The sequence below is a fragment of the Lissotriton vulgaris genome, chromosome 2_1 (genome assembly GCF_964263255.1).
Source record: "Lissotriton vulgaris chromosome 2_1, aLisVul1.2, whole genome shotgun sequence".
NCBI classification, from domain to species: domain Eukaryota; kingdom Metazoa; phylum Chordata; class Amphibia; order Caudata; family Salamandridae; genus Lissotriton; species Lissotriton vulgaris.
This window is the reverse complement of record NC_141687.1, coordinates 179,327,652-179,343,668: the sequence shown is the minus strand read 5'-3', so window position 1 is coordinate 179,343,668 and position 16,017 is coordinate 179,327,652. Positions and strand designations below refer to the sequence as shown.

General features: G+C 47.8%; 1 protein-coding gene across 3 annotated transcripts in view; it reads left to right on the top strand.

The window, feature by feature from the left end:
- Positions 1 to 16,017, top strand: part of BUD23 (BUD23 rRNA methyltransferase and ribosome maturation factor) — a 125,774-nt gene that overhangs the window by 84,960 nt on the left and 24,797 nt on the right. For all 3 annotated transcript variants that reach the window (XM_086954692.1, XM_086954693.1, XM_086954694.1), the window contains exons 4-8: positions 1,034 to 1,116; positions 1,757 to 1,853; positions 4,682 to 4,778; positions 4,863 to 4,913; positions 6,058 to 6,143. In XM_086954692.1, the coding sequence (XP_086810818.1) occupies positions 1,034 to 1,116; positions 1,757 to 1,853; positions 4,682 to 4,778; positions 4,863 to 4,913; positions 6,058 to 6,143 (414 nt within the window). The remainder of the gene's footprint in view (positions 1 to 1,033; positions 1,117 to 1,756; positions 1,854 to 4,681; positions 4,779 to 4,862; positions 4,914 to 6,057; positions 6,144 to 16,017) is intronic.

Sequence of the window (16,017 nt, the reverse complement as noted above, 5' to 3'; positions counted from 1 at the left end):
CCTGGAGTACCACAGCCTGCTTGCTTGCCAAGACCAGTATGCCCTGTTAGGAAGAGGAGAGTGTAAGAGGGAGCGAGGTCCAATGGGGGATCCTGACAATTGGATGCTGTATCCAGGAGTGAGGTGAAAGCTGCTGCTCCCATTGGGTCATTGTCTGTGTGCAGGTTTGAAGTTGGCGACCCAGTATGTCCGGAGGGCTGCAGTAAAGAGTGCTGCTGTGCTGTGCCGATCGGGCCATAGCCCATTTACTGAGTGAGTTTGTGACCTCATATGCCAGGTGGGGCTAATGAAACCCGTCAAGGAGAGTGGTCTGGTCGAGACTGTGGTTGTGAGGAGGAGGTTGTTGTATTAACCCAAGCAGATCCAAGCCCAAACTGAGGACCTTCACCAGGAACATTTTAAACCCCCCCCAACCATTGGGGAGGGTCCTATAAAACGTACCAGCATCAAGGAGCCCCCAGACCCTGCCTCTGCTCAACTGCAAACCTGAGAAACTATAGGACACCTGACATTGCCCCTCCAGAGCCTCATGTCCGCATGCTGCCTATATCCTTGAAATGCTCGACCCGCGCTACTAGTGAGAGTCAAGTGATGAAGGGGTACTTTGCCCAGTGGCTTAGGATCGATAGTCGCTCTGGCCCCAGGACATCAGGAGTAATAGGCCTCAACCCTTACAGTTAGACCCAGTAGCTCCTGCTTGCCATGTGGCCCTCTGAATAGGGTTCTGACAATGCTAAAGCTATTGCTCCACAAGAAGTCATGGTCTTTGGAGGAGTTTATTGTGTGGGTGTCTTGCAAGGTGGCACTAATTGCAGAAGTTGCGGTTTGCACCACCTTGTCATATAATGATGTAGAAGCTCAGACAAAGGAACATGTGATTCATAGGTAGGACTAGGGGAATGGGGAGATGTCCACTTAATTTATGGAGTAGTTGCAGAGCTTAATTTTGTGATTGGGGCAGAGGGCCATCTAGACTGTTGTCTAAACCAAGGTGAAAGCAATGTAAATGACTGGAGACTCTTTCTTTTTCAAGGTGTGGTTCGGGACTGAGTGGTGATTACATCTCGGAACAGGGATATCATTGGGTAGGCATAGACATCAGTCCTGCCATGTTAGGTAAGTGCATCCCATGGGCCCACGGAGGGAGGAAGTACTTTGTATGTGCTGTAACCCTGTACAAGGAAATATGACTTTGGAATAATCTCTGCCTTTGACTTAATTCAAGGTATCACACCTAGGCCTATTTTACCTTGGAACTGTGATCTGAATTTTGCATGCTACGTGTGAGTAAAATACTGACAGACTGGGAGATCCTAGGAATTGTTTTTAGTCACTTGTGTGCTAACCTTTATTTTCATTCATGACGGGTTTTCATTTATCTACCAGAGCTTTGTTCATTTTTTTTATTGTGATTAGATACAGTGTGTGTTACATTACACCTACTACTGCTTGTATGTATGTGGCTGCTTGTTGGTGGGTTTGGAGTTATCCGTGGCAGGTGGTGCTACCCTATTAGGGGCATGGTGCTTTACCCGTGGCACAACTCATTTACACTATTTTAGGTCTAAATGATAGTGTGGGCAATAGAAGTTTGGGTTATTAGGGCCTCCTCTGTAGATTTTATTCACTGAGACACATGTATCCCGTTGTTAGTGAATGACCGATGCTGTGGTGTGAGGTGTACACCTCAATTTTTAGATACTGCTGGATTTCATTCCTCAGTCAGTGACCTGTCTGATTTGTCTGCCTTGTATAGATGTTGCTGTGGATCGAGAGGTGGAAGGAGATGTCTTACTTGGAGACATGGGGCAAGGTATTCCCTTCCGGCCAGGCACGTTCGACGGGTGCATCAGGTGGGCTTAATTTCTTACGCGGATTTAGTTCCTTTCAGAGATGTTTGTTTGTTGGCGTTCAACTGTAGGGTTACATAGCATGCAAAAGCCTTCAGAAAGACTATCTGATCTGAAAAGGGCTGTGTTGGGTATAGATTGGGTACTTAGCAGCTCCTCTAATCATGTTTTCCTATCTTGCCGCTTCCACCAGACTTTCCCGCTCTTGCTGAGCCTACCCACTGCCACCCACAGCGCTCCTCCCACACTCCAAGCCCCTACTTAATGGGGGTTGCAGAGCGGCAGCGAAGCAGACTCTGACAACAGGTCTGCTGCTGGCGCACCAAAGGCAATCGCATCTGCACAGCACCAGAAACCCTGGTCCAATCACCTACTGCAGCCACACCGCCGACTTACTCCACCTGCTCAATCAACCCTTTACACAGCCACAAATGCTGCTGCTGAGCCACACCTCAGTCCATGGTGGGGACCCCCTTTGACTGCTCTCATTTCCACTACACCTGCCTCCACACACCCGCTCCCACTGCACACACACCCCACCCCTCTCAGCAAGTCGGAAATCAAGACCCTCACTTACACAGCACTAGGCCCCCACCCTCACAACAACACTCACTCGCATGCATTCTCCTCAACACACCCTCACTCTGCAAGCAGTCCACTGAGATTTGGGACCACATCGACTCCCATGCACCAGACCCCCTCTTCCTCACCCAAAACTGACTCAACCCCTTATCAACGCTGAGCATCGCCCTAGCCATCCCTACTGGATACAAAATCCTGCACCAGTACTGACCCCATAAACCAGGAAGAGGAGGAGGAAGAGGACTTACCATCATCCACAGAGATAACAACAAGTGTACCTCTTACACTGACCCAGAAGCCAATTTTATGGAACACATGCAGCTTCATACGGACAGTACAAACCCTATTAAAGACACCCTTGCCTACTGGCCCCCAGGACCTCGGACCCACTTCAGCAACCTCCACACTCACCTCACTGCACCCTCTCACAATGGGCACCAAAGACTTGATACTTCTAAGCGATTTCAACTTTCATTTTGACGACCCTTACGGACTCCAATTTCATGGACTTGCTCGAAAGTCTACAGAACATTGGCCTCTCCCAGCTCGTACAAGGCCCTTCCCACATCGCCGGACACACCCTGGAGCCCTTCTTCACCTCAAGTGACAAGGTTAAAGTCAGCCACACCTCTCCACTACAATGGATAGATCTCTCCATTGTCCACTTGCATATAACAGGGCCACTAATCATCCCAATGGAGTTTAGCAGTACCCTAAACCGCTGCTGGAATAAAGCTACAGAAACGGAATGGCTCAACGCCCTCCAACTAAACTAACCAAAGCTCACCAACGACCTTATCAATACAAACAACTTCAACAACTGGATCACCACCTGTGCCAACACCCTGGCTCCTCTGAAAAACACCAAACCCAAAAGATCCAACAAACAAGTTAGCTGGTACAACGCTGTCCACAGAGAATCTAAGAGTTTGTAAATGACTCAAAAAGAAATGGTGGACCACCTTAAGAAGAAACACCCACAAGGCCGCACTTAGACACTATCAACAAGTAAAGAGACCAAGAACAAGGACTGCAAGGAAATTTTCGCCATCGTCCAGGAATTCACCAACCCAGCAGCCCAAGCAATCACCCCCTACACAAGAACTCTGCAACAACCTCTCAAACTTCTTCCCGCTTCTTTCAACATGTGAATTTCTCCTCTGGCAAATATAATCAGATCCCATTGAATGAACATCAACTCCTACGCCGAGGTTACTACGCCGTTGCCACCAAGACAAACTTCAGGCAATGCATGACCCGTGTGGTCAATTAGATGAAAGAAAACTGAATGAAGCTCATCACCAACAAAACTGAAGTGCTGATCTTTGTGAATAAGAGCTCACCTTGGGACTCCACCTGGTAGCCCGCAAATATTAGACTCAAAACCCACCCCAACAGGCCATGCTAGGAAATTAGGCCTCATCCTAGACACCAACCTCACCATGAAGTCCTAGGTGAAAGCCATCACCTCCTTATGCTTTCACATCCTCTGCATCCTACGTAAAAGCTTCAAGTGACCCCCAATGGACACCAGACCTACCCTCACGCAGGCCCTACTGAACAAGCAGGCATCCCACCCATGGTCTTCAAACCATCCAAAACGCTGCCACCAGTCTCGTCCTCGACCTCCCTCGCCGAACCCACACCACTCCTCATAGTGCTGCCCTGGCTTTATATCCAGAAGTACTGCTCGTTCAAACTTCTCACACACATTAAAGTCACTACACAACACGGGACCCGCATACCTCAATCACTTTCTTCACTTCCACCAACCTTCCACACAACATCGCTCAGCATCACTCTCACTCACGCTCACACACTCTGAATCCACAAAAGCAGAATAGGAGGTCGATCAATCGCCTACCAAGTAGCCAAATCCTAGCACTTTCTCCCCACCCCCCGCCCCATGCATGAAGGCCTCCTCCTCACTGCTTGAATTCTGCAGGAAGCTGAAGGCCTGGCTATTCAATTAGCATTCTTGTGGGACCATCAAGACTGCCTCTATTCAGGCCCAGCCTCACCACACACCTACACTCACATCCTCAGTACCTGGGTACTTACAGGTGACAAGCAGTGTTCTGCAAATCCACCTTGCATTATATTACATTGTTGGATCAAGATGGTAAATACATTTGTGGGCTCTGTATGTCCTAGAGTGTATTGCACCAGTCCTGCAAATTCTGGTACTTCAATCATTGTTGGTACTTCCTAACGTAATTTAAAGTACTTTCTGCATCCTTATTTGGCAGCATTTCAGCTCTTCAGTGGCTTTGCAATGCAGACAAAAAGACACACAGCCCCCCAAGGCGACTTTATTGCTTCTTCTCATCCCTCTATTCCGCACTGGTAGGTGACATTTGAGAAAATTGAAATGGCCATACCGTTGCTATCCTTGGTTGTTTGTAACTTTTTCCATTTGTTCTTTTCTAGAGTAGGGGATCTCGAGCCGTGTTGCAGCTTTACCCAGAGAACTCAGAACAGGTTGGCTCTCAAATTGTGCCTTGAACACATTCAGAGTTTAAGTGTGAATTGGACATGGTGCATCTGGCCGATCTGTTGGCATTTTGCATGCTTACTACCAGGTAGTGGGTGACTGATCTGCCATTGTTTTTTTTAACTGAATGATTTCGCTCGATTTCTGTGTTAGTAGTTGGAGTTCCCAAAACTATGCAATGGGCAGCTAATAAAACCAATGGACTTTCTAGCAGTCTGACTTTGGTTGGTTAATCTGTTAGCTGTTTAGTGTGTTTATGATTTATCTGTTAGAACGTTGATGCATTAGGAGCTGGGCATTGATTTGCTGAGGAATCTTTTAGTGTTTAGTGCCTGTAGAGATGGTGGTAGTGGGTAGTGGTTTGTAGGAAATTGATTTGTTACCATTTACTGTCTCGTGATTGATCTATTAGTGTGGCGTATATCTCAAACCGATCACTGGGTATTTTGTCAGGGTGGTTGACAGCTTTCAGGCTCTAGACCAAGCAGTGGGTAGTTAATGTATCTGCTTGCAATTGCTGGCTACGGAGCCATTCAGAAGGTGGGATCAAGTGTGTGTTTGCACTTGGTTATAATTAGGGCTCCTGGTTTTATGGTATTTATTTTATTAACATTTCCGTCTGTGTTTATTCATATTTATTTTTTGGTCCACTTATTGGTATTTATCCATATTTATTTTATGTTTTTAGAATAAATGGAGGCGTAAAATGTTATATTTCACATTCATTTAACTCTTAGATGTGCACTCATACTTGAAAGCCTGCCGCTTTTTAGCAAATTAAACAGCCACATATAACATAAAACTACACAAATAGGCGCATAGCAGGTTAATACTACAAATATATGTTAACTTATGCCTGTATTTGAGGAAATCTGATCTTGTTTTACACCTCCATGTCTGTCTATCGGATCAATTTTTATTTGCCTGGAATTCACATTAGACAGCATGGAGAGTCTTTCACAAAAAGCACAATTTTCGGTATTTTTCTGCTTTTAAACATAAATACAGACAAGAAACACATTGTTTTCTGTCTGTATTTAGCTGTAAAAATCAGTTAAAACTGAAAACTGGGAGCCTTAGTTATAATTCTTCATGTTTCACATTACTCCTTCACCCCTTTCTCTCTTTCAGCTTGAGCTGATAACTGCACAAGCCATGAAGGCAGGTTTTACTGGAGGGATGGTTGTAGATTACCCAAATAGCGCCAAAGCCAAAAAGTGAGTATAATCTCGTGAAAAGTAAGGTGTTTTGTCCTGAATGGCTTAACTGACCTTTGCCTTCACCTGCTTTTCCTTGATGCTATGATGTTGCAGTTAGCTGTTTTATGGTGTTATTGGTGACCTGTAACCATGCATCTCCTTTTGTAATTTTTTCATAAGCATATGATCTGTTGGTCATCGCGGCATCTCCTCTCACACTACAGCGCGCTTCCATTCTCTAAGAGCCCTAACTCTGTGACTAGTCTGTGTCTTCTCACTGATCTCTCTATTCACATCTCCTCGATCTTATGATCATTGTTCTTTCTGAATCAGTACATGCCCATCTACAGATGCCTGTTTCTCTTTGCCGCTACACCCTGGAAAATCTTTGCTGTGGTCGCCACCTACAGATTCTTTCTTTGCCCCTGTGGAATCAGGAGGCAAAGCTGTGTTCTCTGGAGCGGAAGAGGACACAAGTTTTTCTTTGAAAATTCAAAAGACACTGAAGGTCAGAGGATTATTTAAACAGATTGCAAACGAACATCAAAGGTGGAGCATTCAGACACAGAAAAAAAAAACAACATCAAAGTTTTTCGAGAAAAGTGACTTTACCATTTACATTGGGGAATGGTCAAGGGATATAGAGATAACAAATTTGCGCAGAAGGACAACCACAATGTGTGCAACCTTTGCCTTCAAAGAGATCACAAAGAGAAAGGGTGCACCACATGTCCCAAGTTCATGCTGAAGACCCTCAAAGCAAGAGAGAAGCAAAGGTATACAAGTACACCATGGCACAGTCTCGGCGCCAGCAAGGGTAACTCAAACAGTTGGGGTTGTCGAACGACCATGAAACCCACAAGAACAAAGACATGGCATAAGGGGATGGCTCTGATGACAAAGAATTTGTTGAGGCTGAGAATTAAAGAACACAGAAAAGGACGCCTCTCCAAGAGACACTAGGTAACAATAAGGGCGCACCACAGCTGAGGTGAACTCTTTGGACTTGAGCAAGCTAGATTATCCTTAATACCAAAAACGTCGGCGGAACCAGCTTCAACATTAAAAGGTGATCAAGAGCACCGGAAGGATAATGAAAGCACAACATGACAGGAAGGCTTTGCCACAGAAAAGAAAGCCTGAGATTGCTGATGTTTACCAAAAGCCTCTTGACCAGGAAAGAAAGAATCAGTATCTCTAAACCAAAATGGAGAACCTGAGGAAAAGAAAGACTGAGTTTGACAGATTTATGAAGTCTTACTGAATCCCACTGAGGCCATCGAAGGAAGAGGTCAGTAGGCTGGGCCTTACTCAGTTAGAACTTCCTGCTACACCACAACCGCAGAGGTTGAGAAAGAATGTTTTGAGTACAAAGAAGATGAGACACAAGGAGGCTTAGTGGAGCAAGAACCTTCAGATGGAGAAGAAACAACAGAAGACTGGTGGGAACTTTACACCAACCAACCTGAAGAGGAGGGTCGACTTATACCCACCCAGACCTTCAACCCCTGATATTGCAGTCCAGATTGCCCTAATAAAGAGCAAAAACAACAGTTGATGGACAGATTGCGGAACAATGTCATACATTCACCCCAGTACCGAGATCTAGGCCTAAATCCATCGTTTTTTTGCACTCCACACCAACCCAGTTCAGACATGGCCATATGCAAATCAGCCTTGACCCTGTGCCTCATGGGAACAGTCCAGCCCGAACTGCCAAGCCATGTCTTCCCTAGACCGGAATCAAGCATCCTAGGACTGGTTTCTGGCTATCAGCTGTCATCAGCCAGGATAGCTTGACTCCAGTTGTGTGAAGAGCACAGGACTCACGTCTGAGAATACCCGTCCCACTCGGGGTGACAAATGCAAAAATAACAGTTGATGGACAGAATGAAGAACAATGTCATACATTCACCCCAGTACAGAGATCTAGGCCTAAATCCATAGTTTTTTTGCACTCCACACCACCCCAGTTCATATGCAAATAATAAAGAGGCCAGCTGACCTTGTTGTGTCCACCTCGAAGAGTATTATGTCATGTTTCCTGCTGGAATTATTCACTAGCTGAAAAAGGGAACCAATTCCTACCCAAGCTGTCTTGTACCAGGGTCAGGAGGCCTACATGGAATAATCTCCAGCAAATGCCGGCACACCAAGGGTAGTAAAGAAATACAGGCACTCTACCCGAGACCCGTCTTATATCAAGGGCATAGTGGTTACGGATTCCCTGATGGTCATAATGGCACGGAAGAGGGCAACTACAGTGACTGCCACGGTGTCCATCCTGATGAGTGTAGCAAGCAAGTGGGCATGGAGTGATGCCACCAAGTGTATTGTTGCTGTTGCAGTAAGGCTCCCATTTAGAACATACCTTTCGAGGCCGACCCAAAGAAAAAGAAACTCGAGAGGATTGGGAACTTACAGCAAATTACATTGCATTGCAGCAGCAATCTTCCAACCCAAGTGACCAGTAGGAGAAAGATTGGAAGGCAGATGGATATTAAACCTAATCCAGCATGGGTTCAAACAATTATAAAACAGACCCCCAACAATAGGAACATGACTAAAGATATGCAGCAAAGACAATTGTGCCTATGACAAGAAGTCAACAACTTCTTAATCAATAGAGAAATATAGCAAGTACCGCCTAAGGAAAAGAATCAAGGAGTTTATTTGGTTTATTTCCTTGCACTAAAGCCAGATGAGACACTCAGACCCACATTAAGCCTTAAAGCACTGAATAGAATTATAAAGGTACAAAAAGTTCCAGATGATGACAATGTGTCTGGTCCTCCCACTATTCCAGAAAGGAGACTATATGTCTATTATCAGTTCAGTTCACAAACTTTATTCAGATAGGCAATGTATCCATTAAAGTGCGACAGTAATTAAAAATAACAATAAGAATTAACAATATGTAGTAGCAGAGATTACAGTTGTATGGAGAGAGTAGCATGAAAATGTTTTGATGGCAAGTTAAAACAATACAGTCATTATAAATAAATCACTAATGCATAAAACCAATCCATTCGATAATTCAGAATTGTCTATGCATTATTAAAAACTCAGTCCATGAACATTGACTTATGCGCCCTAATGGCAATTCTCAGGAATGTACTTAAGCGAAAAACAACTCTTCAACTTCCAGGGCAAGCATGCTTGAATAGGCATTAGCCAAACAAATAGGCCTGCTCTTAATGAAGAACTGGAAAAGAAGCCACTTGCTATATTTCATGTAAAATTTGCAGAAAAACAAAAAGTGCTGGGTTGATTGACCACTCGCCCCGTCATACGGGCAGGGTAGTGAGTCAAGTAGGATGATAGCCCAATGGAAAACACAATGCAAACTTCACTATCCCAGCCCTCAGGCGAAATAAAAGGCTCCTTTCCCATTGACTCATAGGCAGGGTGAGATCATTCAGCAGGGGGTAGCAATTGCGTTCATAAGCCATATAACTGGAAACAGAGGATTTCTTTGATTCCAGCGCAGTTCTTCCAGTGCTATATGACAAATAAAGTGCACTTCTAAGTTCTTTTTTATTTACGTTCCGGGCTTCACTGGGGTTTAAGAAAATGGAACTCTTGTTGATGCTACATAAGCTCTGGTACACTCCAGAGAGCCATGGAATGGCTAGCCCCTTCTCACACTTCAAACAATCTTTTATGATACCTTGTGTTAGGGTAGCTGCCTGGTTCTTCCACACTGAAAGCCAAAAAATAGCTGGACGTGCATTTATAAAGTCCGATATGTAATTTAAGTTTAGTTCTTTCTGGCAAATGTATTGTGAGGTCGAGATTGGGACACTCCACAACTTCCTGCTAAATGCAAGAACTGTCTGCGGTGCCCCAAATCTCAGCCCCATACGTAGCCACAGGGACACACTGTAATTAAAATAGCTAGGATTTCGCCTGTATTCTTTGGGCGGGGGAAACTAAAAATGGAGTTAACAGTCTTTGAGTCAAATGCTCAGTCCAGGAGCCGTTCGCAGCAAAGGCAACTCCTAAGTAGGGTAATTTACAGGTGCTTACCAATCTTTGGTTGCTAACAACAATAGAACCGAGCTGACGCTTCCTGGGGCCGCTGGACATTAAAAATTATTTTTTAAAATTTACGCACAGATCCAAGCTATCCATATAACTAATAAAAGACTGTACTAGGATACGCCGAGGTGCGGCAAATAAGGACCGCATCATCTACATAAAGTAGTACAGGGAGGGGTTTCCCGTGGATCATGGGAACATCTTGGGTCACGGGTACCAGTGACTTATTCAAACCATTAATGTAAATAATAAAGAGAAGAGGGGCCAGGACACATCCCTGTCTGACCCCCCCCTTCCAACCCTAATGGCTCCCGATACCTCGCCACCGCTACCTATCCTCACCTGTGCCTGGGGGTCTTTGCGAAGATGTACCAGAAAATGAACCAATGGCTCATCCAGGCCATAAGCCAGTAGGATAGCCTACAGCTTTGGCCTATTCACAAGGTCAAAAGCTGATAGGTCCATAAAGACCATGTAAATAGGGGAGTTCCGGGCAATGGAGTACTTTCCAATTACAAGGGTTAGATTAAGGCATTGTTCGGTAGTACCAACCTTGCTACGGAATCCTAGCTGGCAGGGCTCTAAAATGTTACATTCCTCAGACCATTCCAGGATCTTATTGTATAAGACCCTGCCCAAAAGTTTGAGGGTATTGTCTATCAGTGAGATCGGCCTGTAATTACTGAGCTGTGACCGATCCCCTTTGTTAAATATTGGGACAATTATGCTCTTAGCCCAAGTGCTAGGTAGCGGGACGTGCTTTAAATTCAGGAAGACATTCAAAAGGAGTGGGGCCAAGAAATCCGGGTTCCATTTTATCAGAACTATTGGTAGCCCATCTGGGTCCTGGGCCTTATTCCCAATACTTTGATGAATGGCTTCTTCAACTTCTAGCAAAGTTACCTGGATACCAGTGAATGGGCCAAATTTGGGCTGGTTTGTCATGTGGGCTGCTGAATTCATATCTGTGCATAGATTGCCGCCTAGTGTTGGGTCCGGATGATTGCACATTGTTGTCCTGGAAGAGTCTTCAAAGTATCACGAGAAAGGTGGCTCCTCCCCTGGACTACAGCGCGCATGAGCATCGACTCCATCCCCAGATTGTTTTTTTCCGCCATTGGGTTCGGATGTGTTTCGGTTCCCTCTGTCGGAATCGATAGTTGTTTAAGTTTCTTTACTTGGGACCAAAAGGTCTTTAGGACTCGCGTCGGTATTGTTTATCGGTCGGGTTGGTTTTATTCATCGGCTCCGATCAACTGCTGCCCTTCCGCGTGCTGTCGGCGCGGACGGGCCTACACGACGCTCCAGACTACTTCAACATGGAACGAAGTCCATTTAGGAGGTGCCCAGTGTGTGCCTCAAAGTATCCGCACATCGACGTGCACCCAGTGTGCAACAAGTGCTTGTCGCCGGACCACGACGAGGCCAGGTGTATGGCCTGCTCCAAGTTCCGGTCGAAGAAGACTCTCAAGCTACGTCGGGCCGCAAGACTGCAGGCCCAGAGTTCGGCACCCCCACCAGCAAACATCTTTGAAGAGGATGTTGACGACGACACCATCCTAAATGTTTCGGACTCTAACCCGGCGTCTGAGGGCGAGGAAGACTACGACGCGGGAGACGAAGAGTTCGAGGAAGTCGTCGAGGAGGTAGGGGACGACGACGGGGCCATTGCCACCGTAGAGGATAGCTCGGAAGAGGAGCATCCTCGTACTGACTGGGGCCACACACCATCATAAGGCCCAGGTCGAGGGATCTCCTTCGGGCCTTACCCAAGACCTCAACGCTCGTCCCACGGCCCCGCCTCCTGGCCCGGCCACGGACATTACTGATGCGCCACTCCTGGTCCAGAAACCGAAAGTGAAGCCATCGGGGTCAACACCATCTATATCGAAACCGAAAGTGCAAGTTGCACTGGTTGGATCGAAGGCGCCGTAGGCCTCGGCGTCGAAGAAATCCAAGATGGCCGTCGAGCTCAAGAGCCACGCCAAAATGGCCGATCCGAAGAACCCGGTGTCGAAGCCAAAGGCGAAGACGCCTGACGCGGCGGCGTCGGCGCCGAAGCTGGTCGACGCCAAGAAGGTCGATGACCAAAAGAAGGCCCCAAAGAAGCGTCAGGACGACCCCAAGTCTCTGGCTGCACCGATCCCGGTCGACAAGGCAAAGGGAGGTGCTGCGTCAGCTCCGAAGACTGCGGCCTTGGTCGCCGACCCGAATCCGGACTCGGAGGACTCGCTCGAGCCGGTCCGGCCCTCCCCCTCACTCACCAAGAAGGTTACGGAGTCCCTTCAGCGTATTCGGGAGGAGGCCGGGGCGCTCGTGCCGAAGGACACTGTGCCAAACAAGCCTCCACAGAAGCCGTCGAAGGCGCAGACGCTGATTCACTTCACGCTGCCGCCAAAAACGGCGCCAAAGGCTTTTGCTCCGAAATACGGGGCCGGGGTGCCCTTAAAGCTGGTTTCTACGCCGAAGGCTTCATTGGTGGTGCCAAAGCCACGGCACCAACCACTAGCGGACGAGGAGCGTCGAGAGGTCATCATCGACGCCAACACAGGCAAGCTCTCTCTCCTTAAAAGAAAGATCACCCCGGAGCCTGTGCTGGAGCATTTCCACATCCCCCTTAAAAAGAAGTTGGACTCTGCAGGTGCATCTGCCCCTATGGAGCCTGCATCCCCACAAGGTCTGGAGCTCTCACCCACTCACTCTAACACTGGGGAGGGTGATGGAGACGATGAGGATGAGTATACTTATCCAGCATACTCTGACCCGGAGGATGTCAATGAGCCATGGTCTGCCGGGGGCGACCCTGAGGACCCTCAGTCAGGACACGAGCCGCAGCTTTTTGCTGCAAAAACTTCTCCAACAGAGGACTCTGCAGCCTTCAACGCTTTAATTAAAAGAGCTGCAGCCAATCATGATGTCGACCTCCATGCTGACCCAGTGGATGTCGATTTTCTCTTTGACACTTTCTCGGTGGCAGAAAAGACTGTCAAGACATTGCCAATGCTCAAGGGAGTGCTAAAGCATGCGCCGGAGGTTTTCAAGGAGCCCACCCGGGCAAAAGTCATCAATCCTCGAATTGACAAAAAATACAAGGCAGCACCCACTGATCCAAGGTACATCAAGGGACAATTGCCACTGGTCTCTTTGGTTGTCTCAAACGCACGTAAACGTGCCAACTCACAGACCACGGGTGCTGCTCCTCCCCCAGACAAAGAATCAAAGGTCTTTGAAGCTTCAGGGAAACGTATTGCTGCACAGGCAGCTAATATGTGGCGCATATCCAACACGCAGGCGCTACTTGCACGCTACGATAGGGCACACTATGACACCCTAGAAACCCTTCTACAGCACTTACCTGATCAGTACAAGGAGGGAGCTGAAATGTTGATTCAGGAGGGGAAGCTTATCACCAATGCTTCAATTAAATGCGCTCTGGACGTGGCTGATACCGCCTCGAGAGCAATAAACACTAGTGTTCTACTGCGTAGACATGCATGGCTTAGAATATCAGGCTTTAAACCAGACATTCAGACTACCATCCTAAACCAAACAGTTAATCCAGACCACCTGTTTGGCCCAGAAGTGGATGCCACCCTTGAAAAAATGAAAAAAGACACTGGCACTGCTAAATCTATGGGTGCCCTACAGTCCCAGCAGTTTCGGGGTGGTTCCTTTCGCCGCTCCAATAACAGAGGCACCTCAAGGGGTCAAGCGTCACAATCCACGCAATTCTATAAAAGTAACACCCAGTCCTCATATACCAGCAAGGGTAGAGGTGGTTACCGGGGCAACAACGTCAAAGGCAGAGGACGTGGAAATAATAGCTCCAGGTCCTCCACTGCCAGCAAACAGTGACGCCTTGTCACTGCCCCCCGACCACACAACACCAGTCGGGGGAGACTCCAGCAGTTCCTGCCCGCGTGGAAGTCCATCACCACGGACAGGTGGGTCAAATCTCTTATCCAATACGGTTATTGTCTGGAACTCACTTCCACTCCACCAAACATACCTCCAAGAAACCGTCCTATGTCCGGCGAGCACTTGCACTTGTTGCAGCAAGAAGTCCAAGTCATGCTGCAAAAAGGGGCAATAGAGCTCGTTCCACTGCAGGAAAGGGGAACAGGGGTTTACTCTCTGTACTTTCTAATTCCAAAAAAGGACGGATCCCTCAGGCCCATCCTAGACCTCAGACCCCTCAACTGGTACATTCTGTCAGAACACTTCCATATGCTCACGTTGCAGCAGGTTCTCCCACTGCTTCGGCAAGGGGACTTCCTGGCTACTCTAGATCTCAAGGATGCATACTTTCACATTCCCCTGCATCCTTCCCACAGGAAATATCTAAGGTCCACCATTCAAAACCAGCACTACCAGTTCAAGGTTCTGCCTTTTGGGGTCACCACAGCTCCCAGGGTATTCACGAAGTGCCTGGCGACGGTGGCGGCGCATCTAAGACGTCAGAACATCCACGTCTACCCCTATCTGGACGACTGGCTCATTCAGGCAAAGTCGGAACAGCAGTGCGCCGACCACGTGTCCCACACCATTCACCTCCTGCACGATCTGGGGTTCTCACTGAATTACCCAAAATCCCATCTCCAGCCCGCCCACATACGGCAGTATCTGGGTGCGACAATCAACACTCTGGCGGCCACTGCGCAGCCAAATTCAGTGAGAGTCGCCAGTATTCAGTCGCTGATCCAAAGATTCAGACCTCAACACTCGCTTCCAGCGAAAGTGTTCATGCAGTTGATAGGCATGATGGCCTCCTGCATCTCCATTGTCCCGCACGCGAGACTACATATGCGTCCGCTTCAGTAGTGCTTGGCACGTCAGTGGACTCAGGCTCACGGGCAACTAACAGACCTAGTGTTGGTGAGCGGTCGGGCATACAACTCTCTGCATTGGTGGAATCCACAAAACCTTTGCAAGGGCCGACCGTTCCAGGAGCCTGTGCCACAGATTATCCTGACGACGGACGCCTCTCTCCAGGGATGGGGAGCGCATGTACTCCAATACACAGTGCAGGGACTATGGACACTACAGCAAAGGAAGATGCACATCAATATACTGGAACTGATGGCAATCTTCATTGGCTTAAAGGCATTCAAAGTACATCTGTGCAACAAGGTCGTGTTGATCCGGACGGACAACATGACGGCCATGTACTACATTCAGAAACAGGGGGGCACACACTCTCCGCAGCTGTCTCATCTGGCTCAGAGCATGTGGAAGTGGGCCATTCAGAGGAACATTTTCCTGATGGCGGAACATCTCCCAGGCAAGGACAATCAGATGGCGGACCTGCTCAGCAGGCACAGCCACCAAATGCACGAGTGGGAGATACACCCATCAGTACTCCAACCGTACTTCCAAAGGTGGAGTCATCCAGAGATAGACCTGTTCGCCACAAGGGAGAACGCAAAATGCCAAAGCTTCGCCGCCAGGTTCCCACACCCGCAATCGCAGGGCAATGCGATATGGATGAACTGGTCAGGCAGATTTGCGTACGCTTTTCCCCCAGCACCTCTGATACCGCTGGTGGCACGCAAGCTCAGGCAGCACTCGATGACTCTCATCCTGGTTGCTCCAACGTGGGCTCGCCAACCATGGTACACCACGTTTCTGGAACTTTCCGTGGTACCGCATCAAAGGCTTCATCTCACACCCAGCCTTCTGACGCAGAGCCATGGCGACATTCAGCACCCAGATCCGCAACAGCTCAACCTGGCGATCTGGCTCCTGAGGTCCTAGAGTTTGGCTACCTCAATCTTCCTCCAGATTGCATGGACATCATTCGGGAGGCAAGAAAGCCCACTACTAGAGCATGTTATGCGTCTAAATGGAAGCG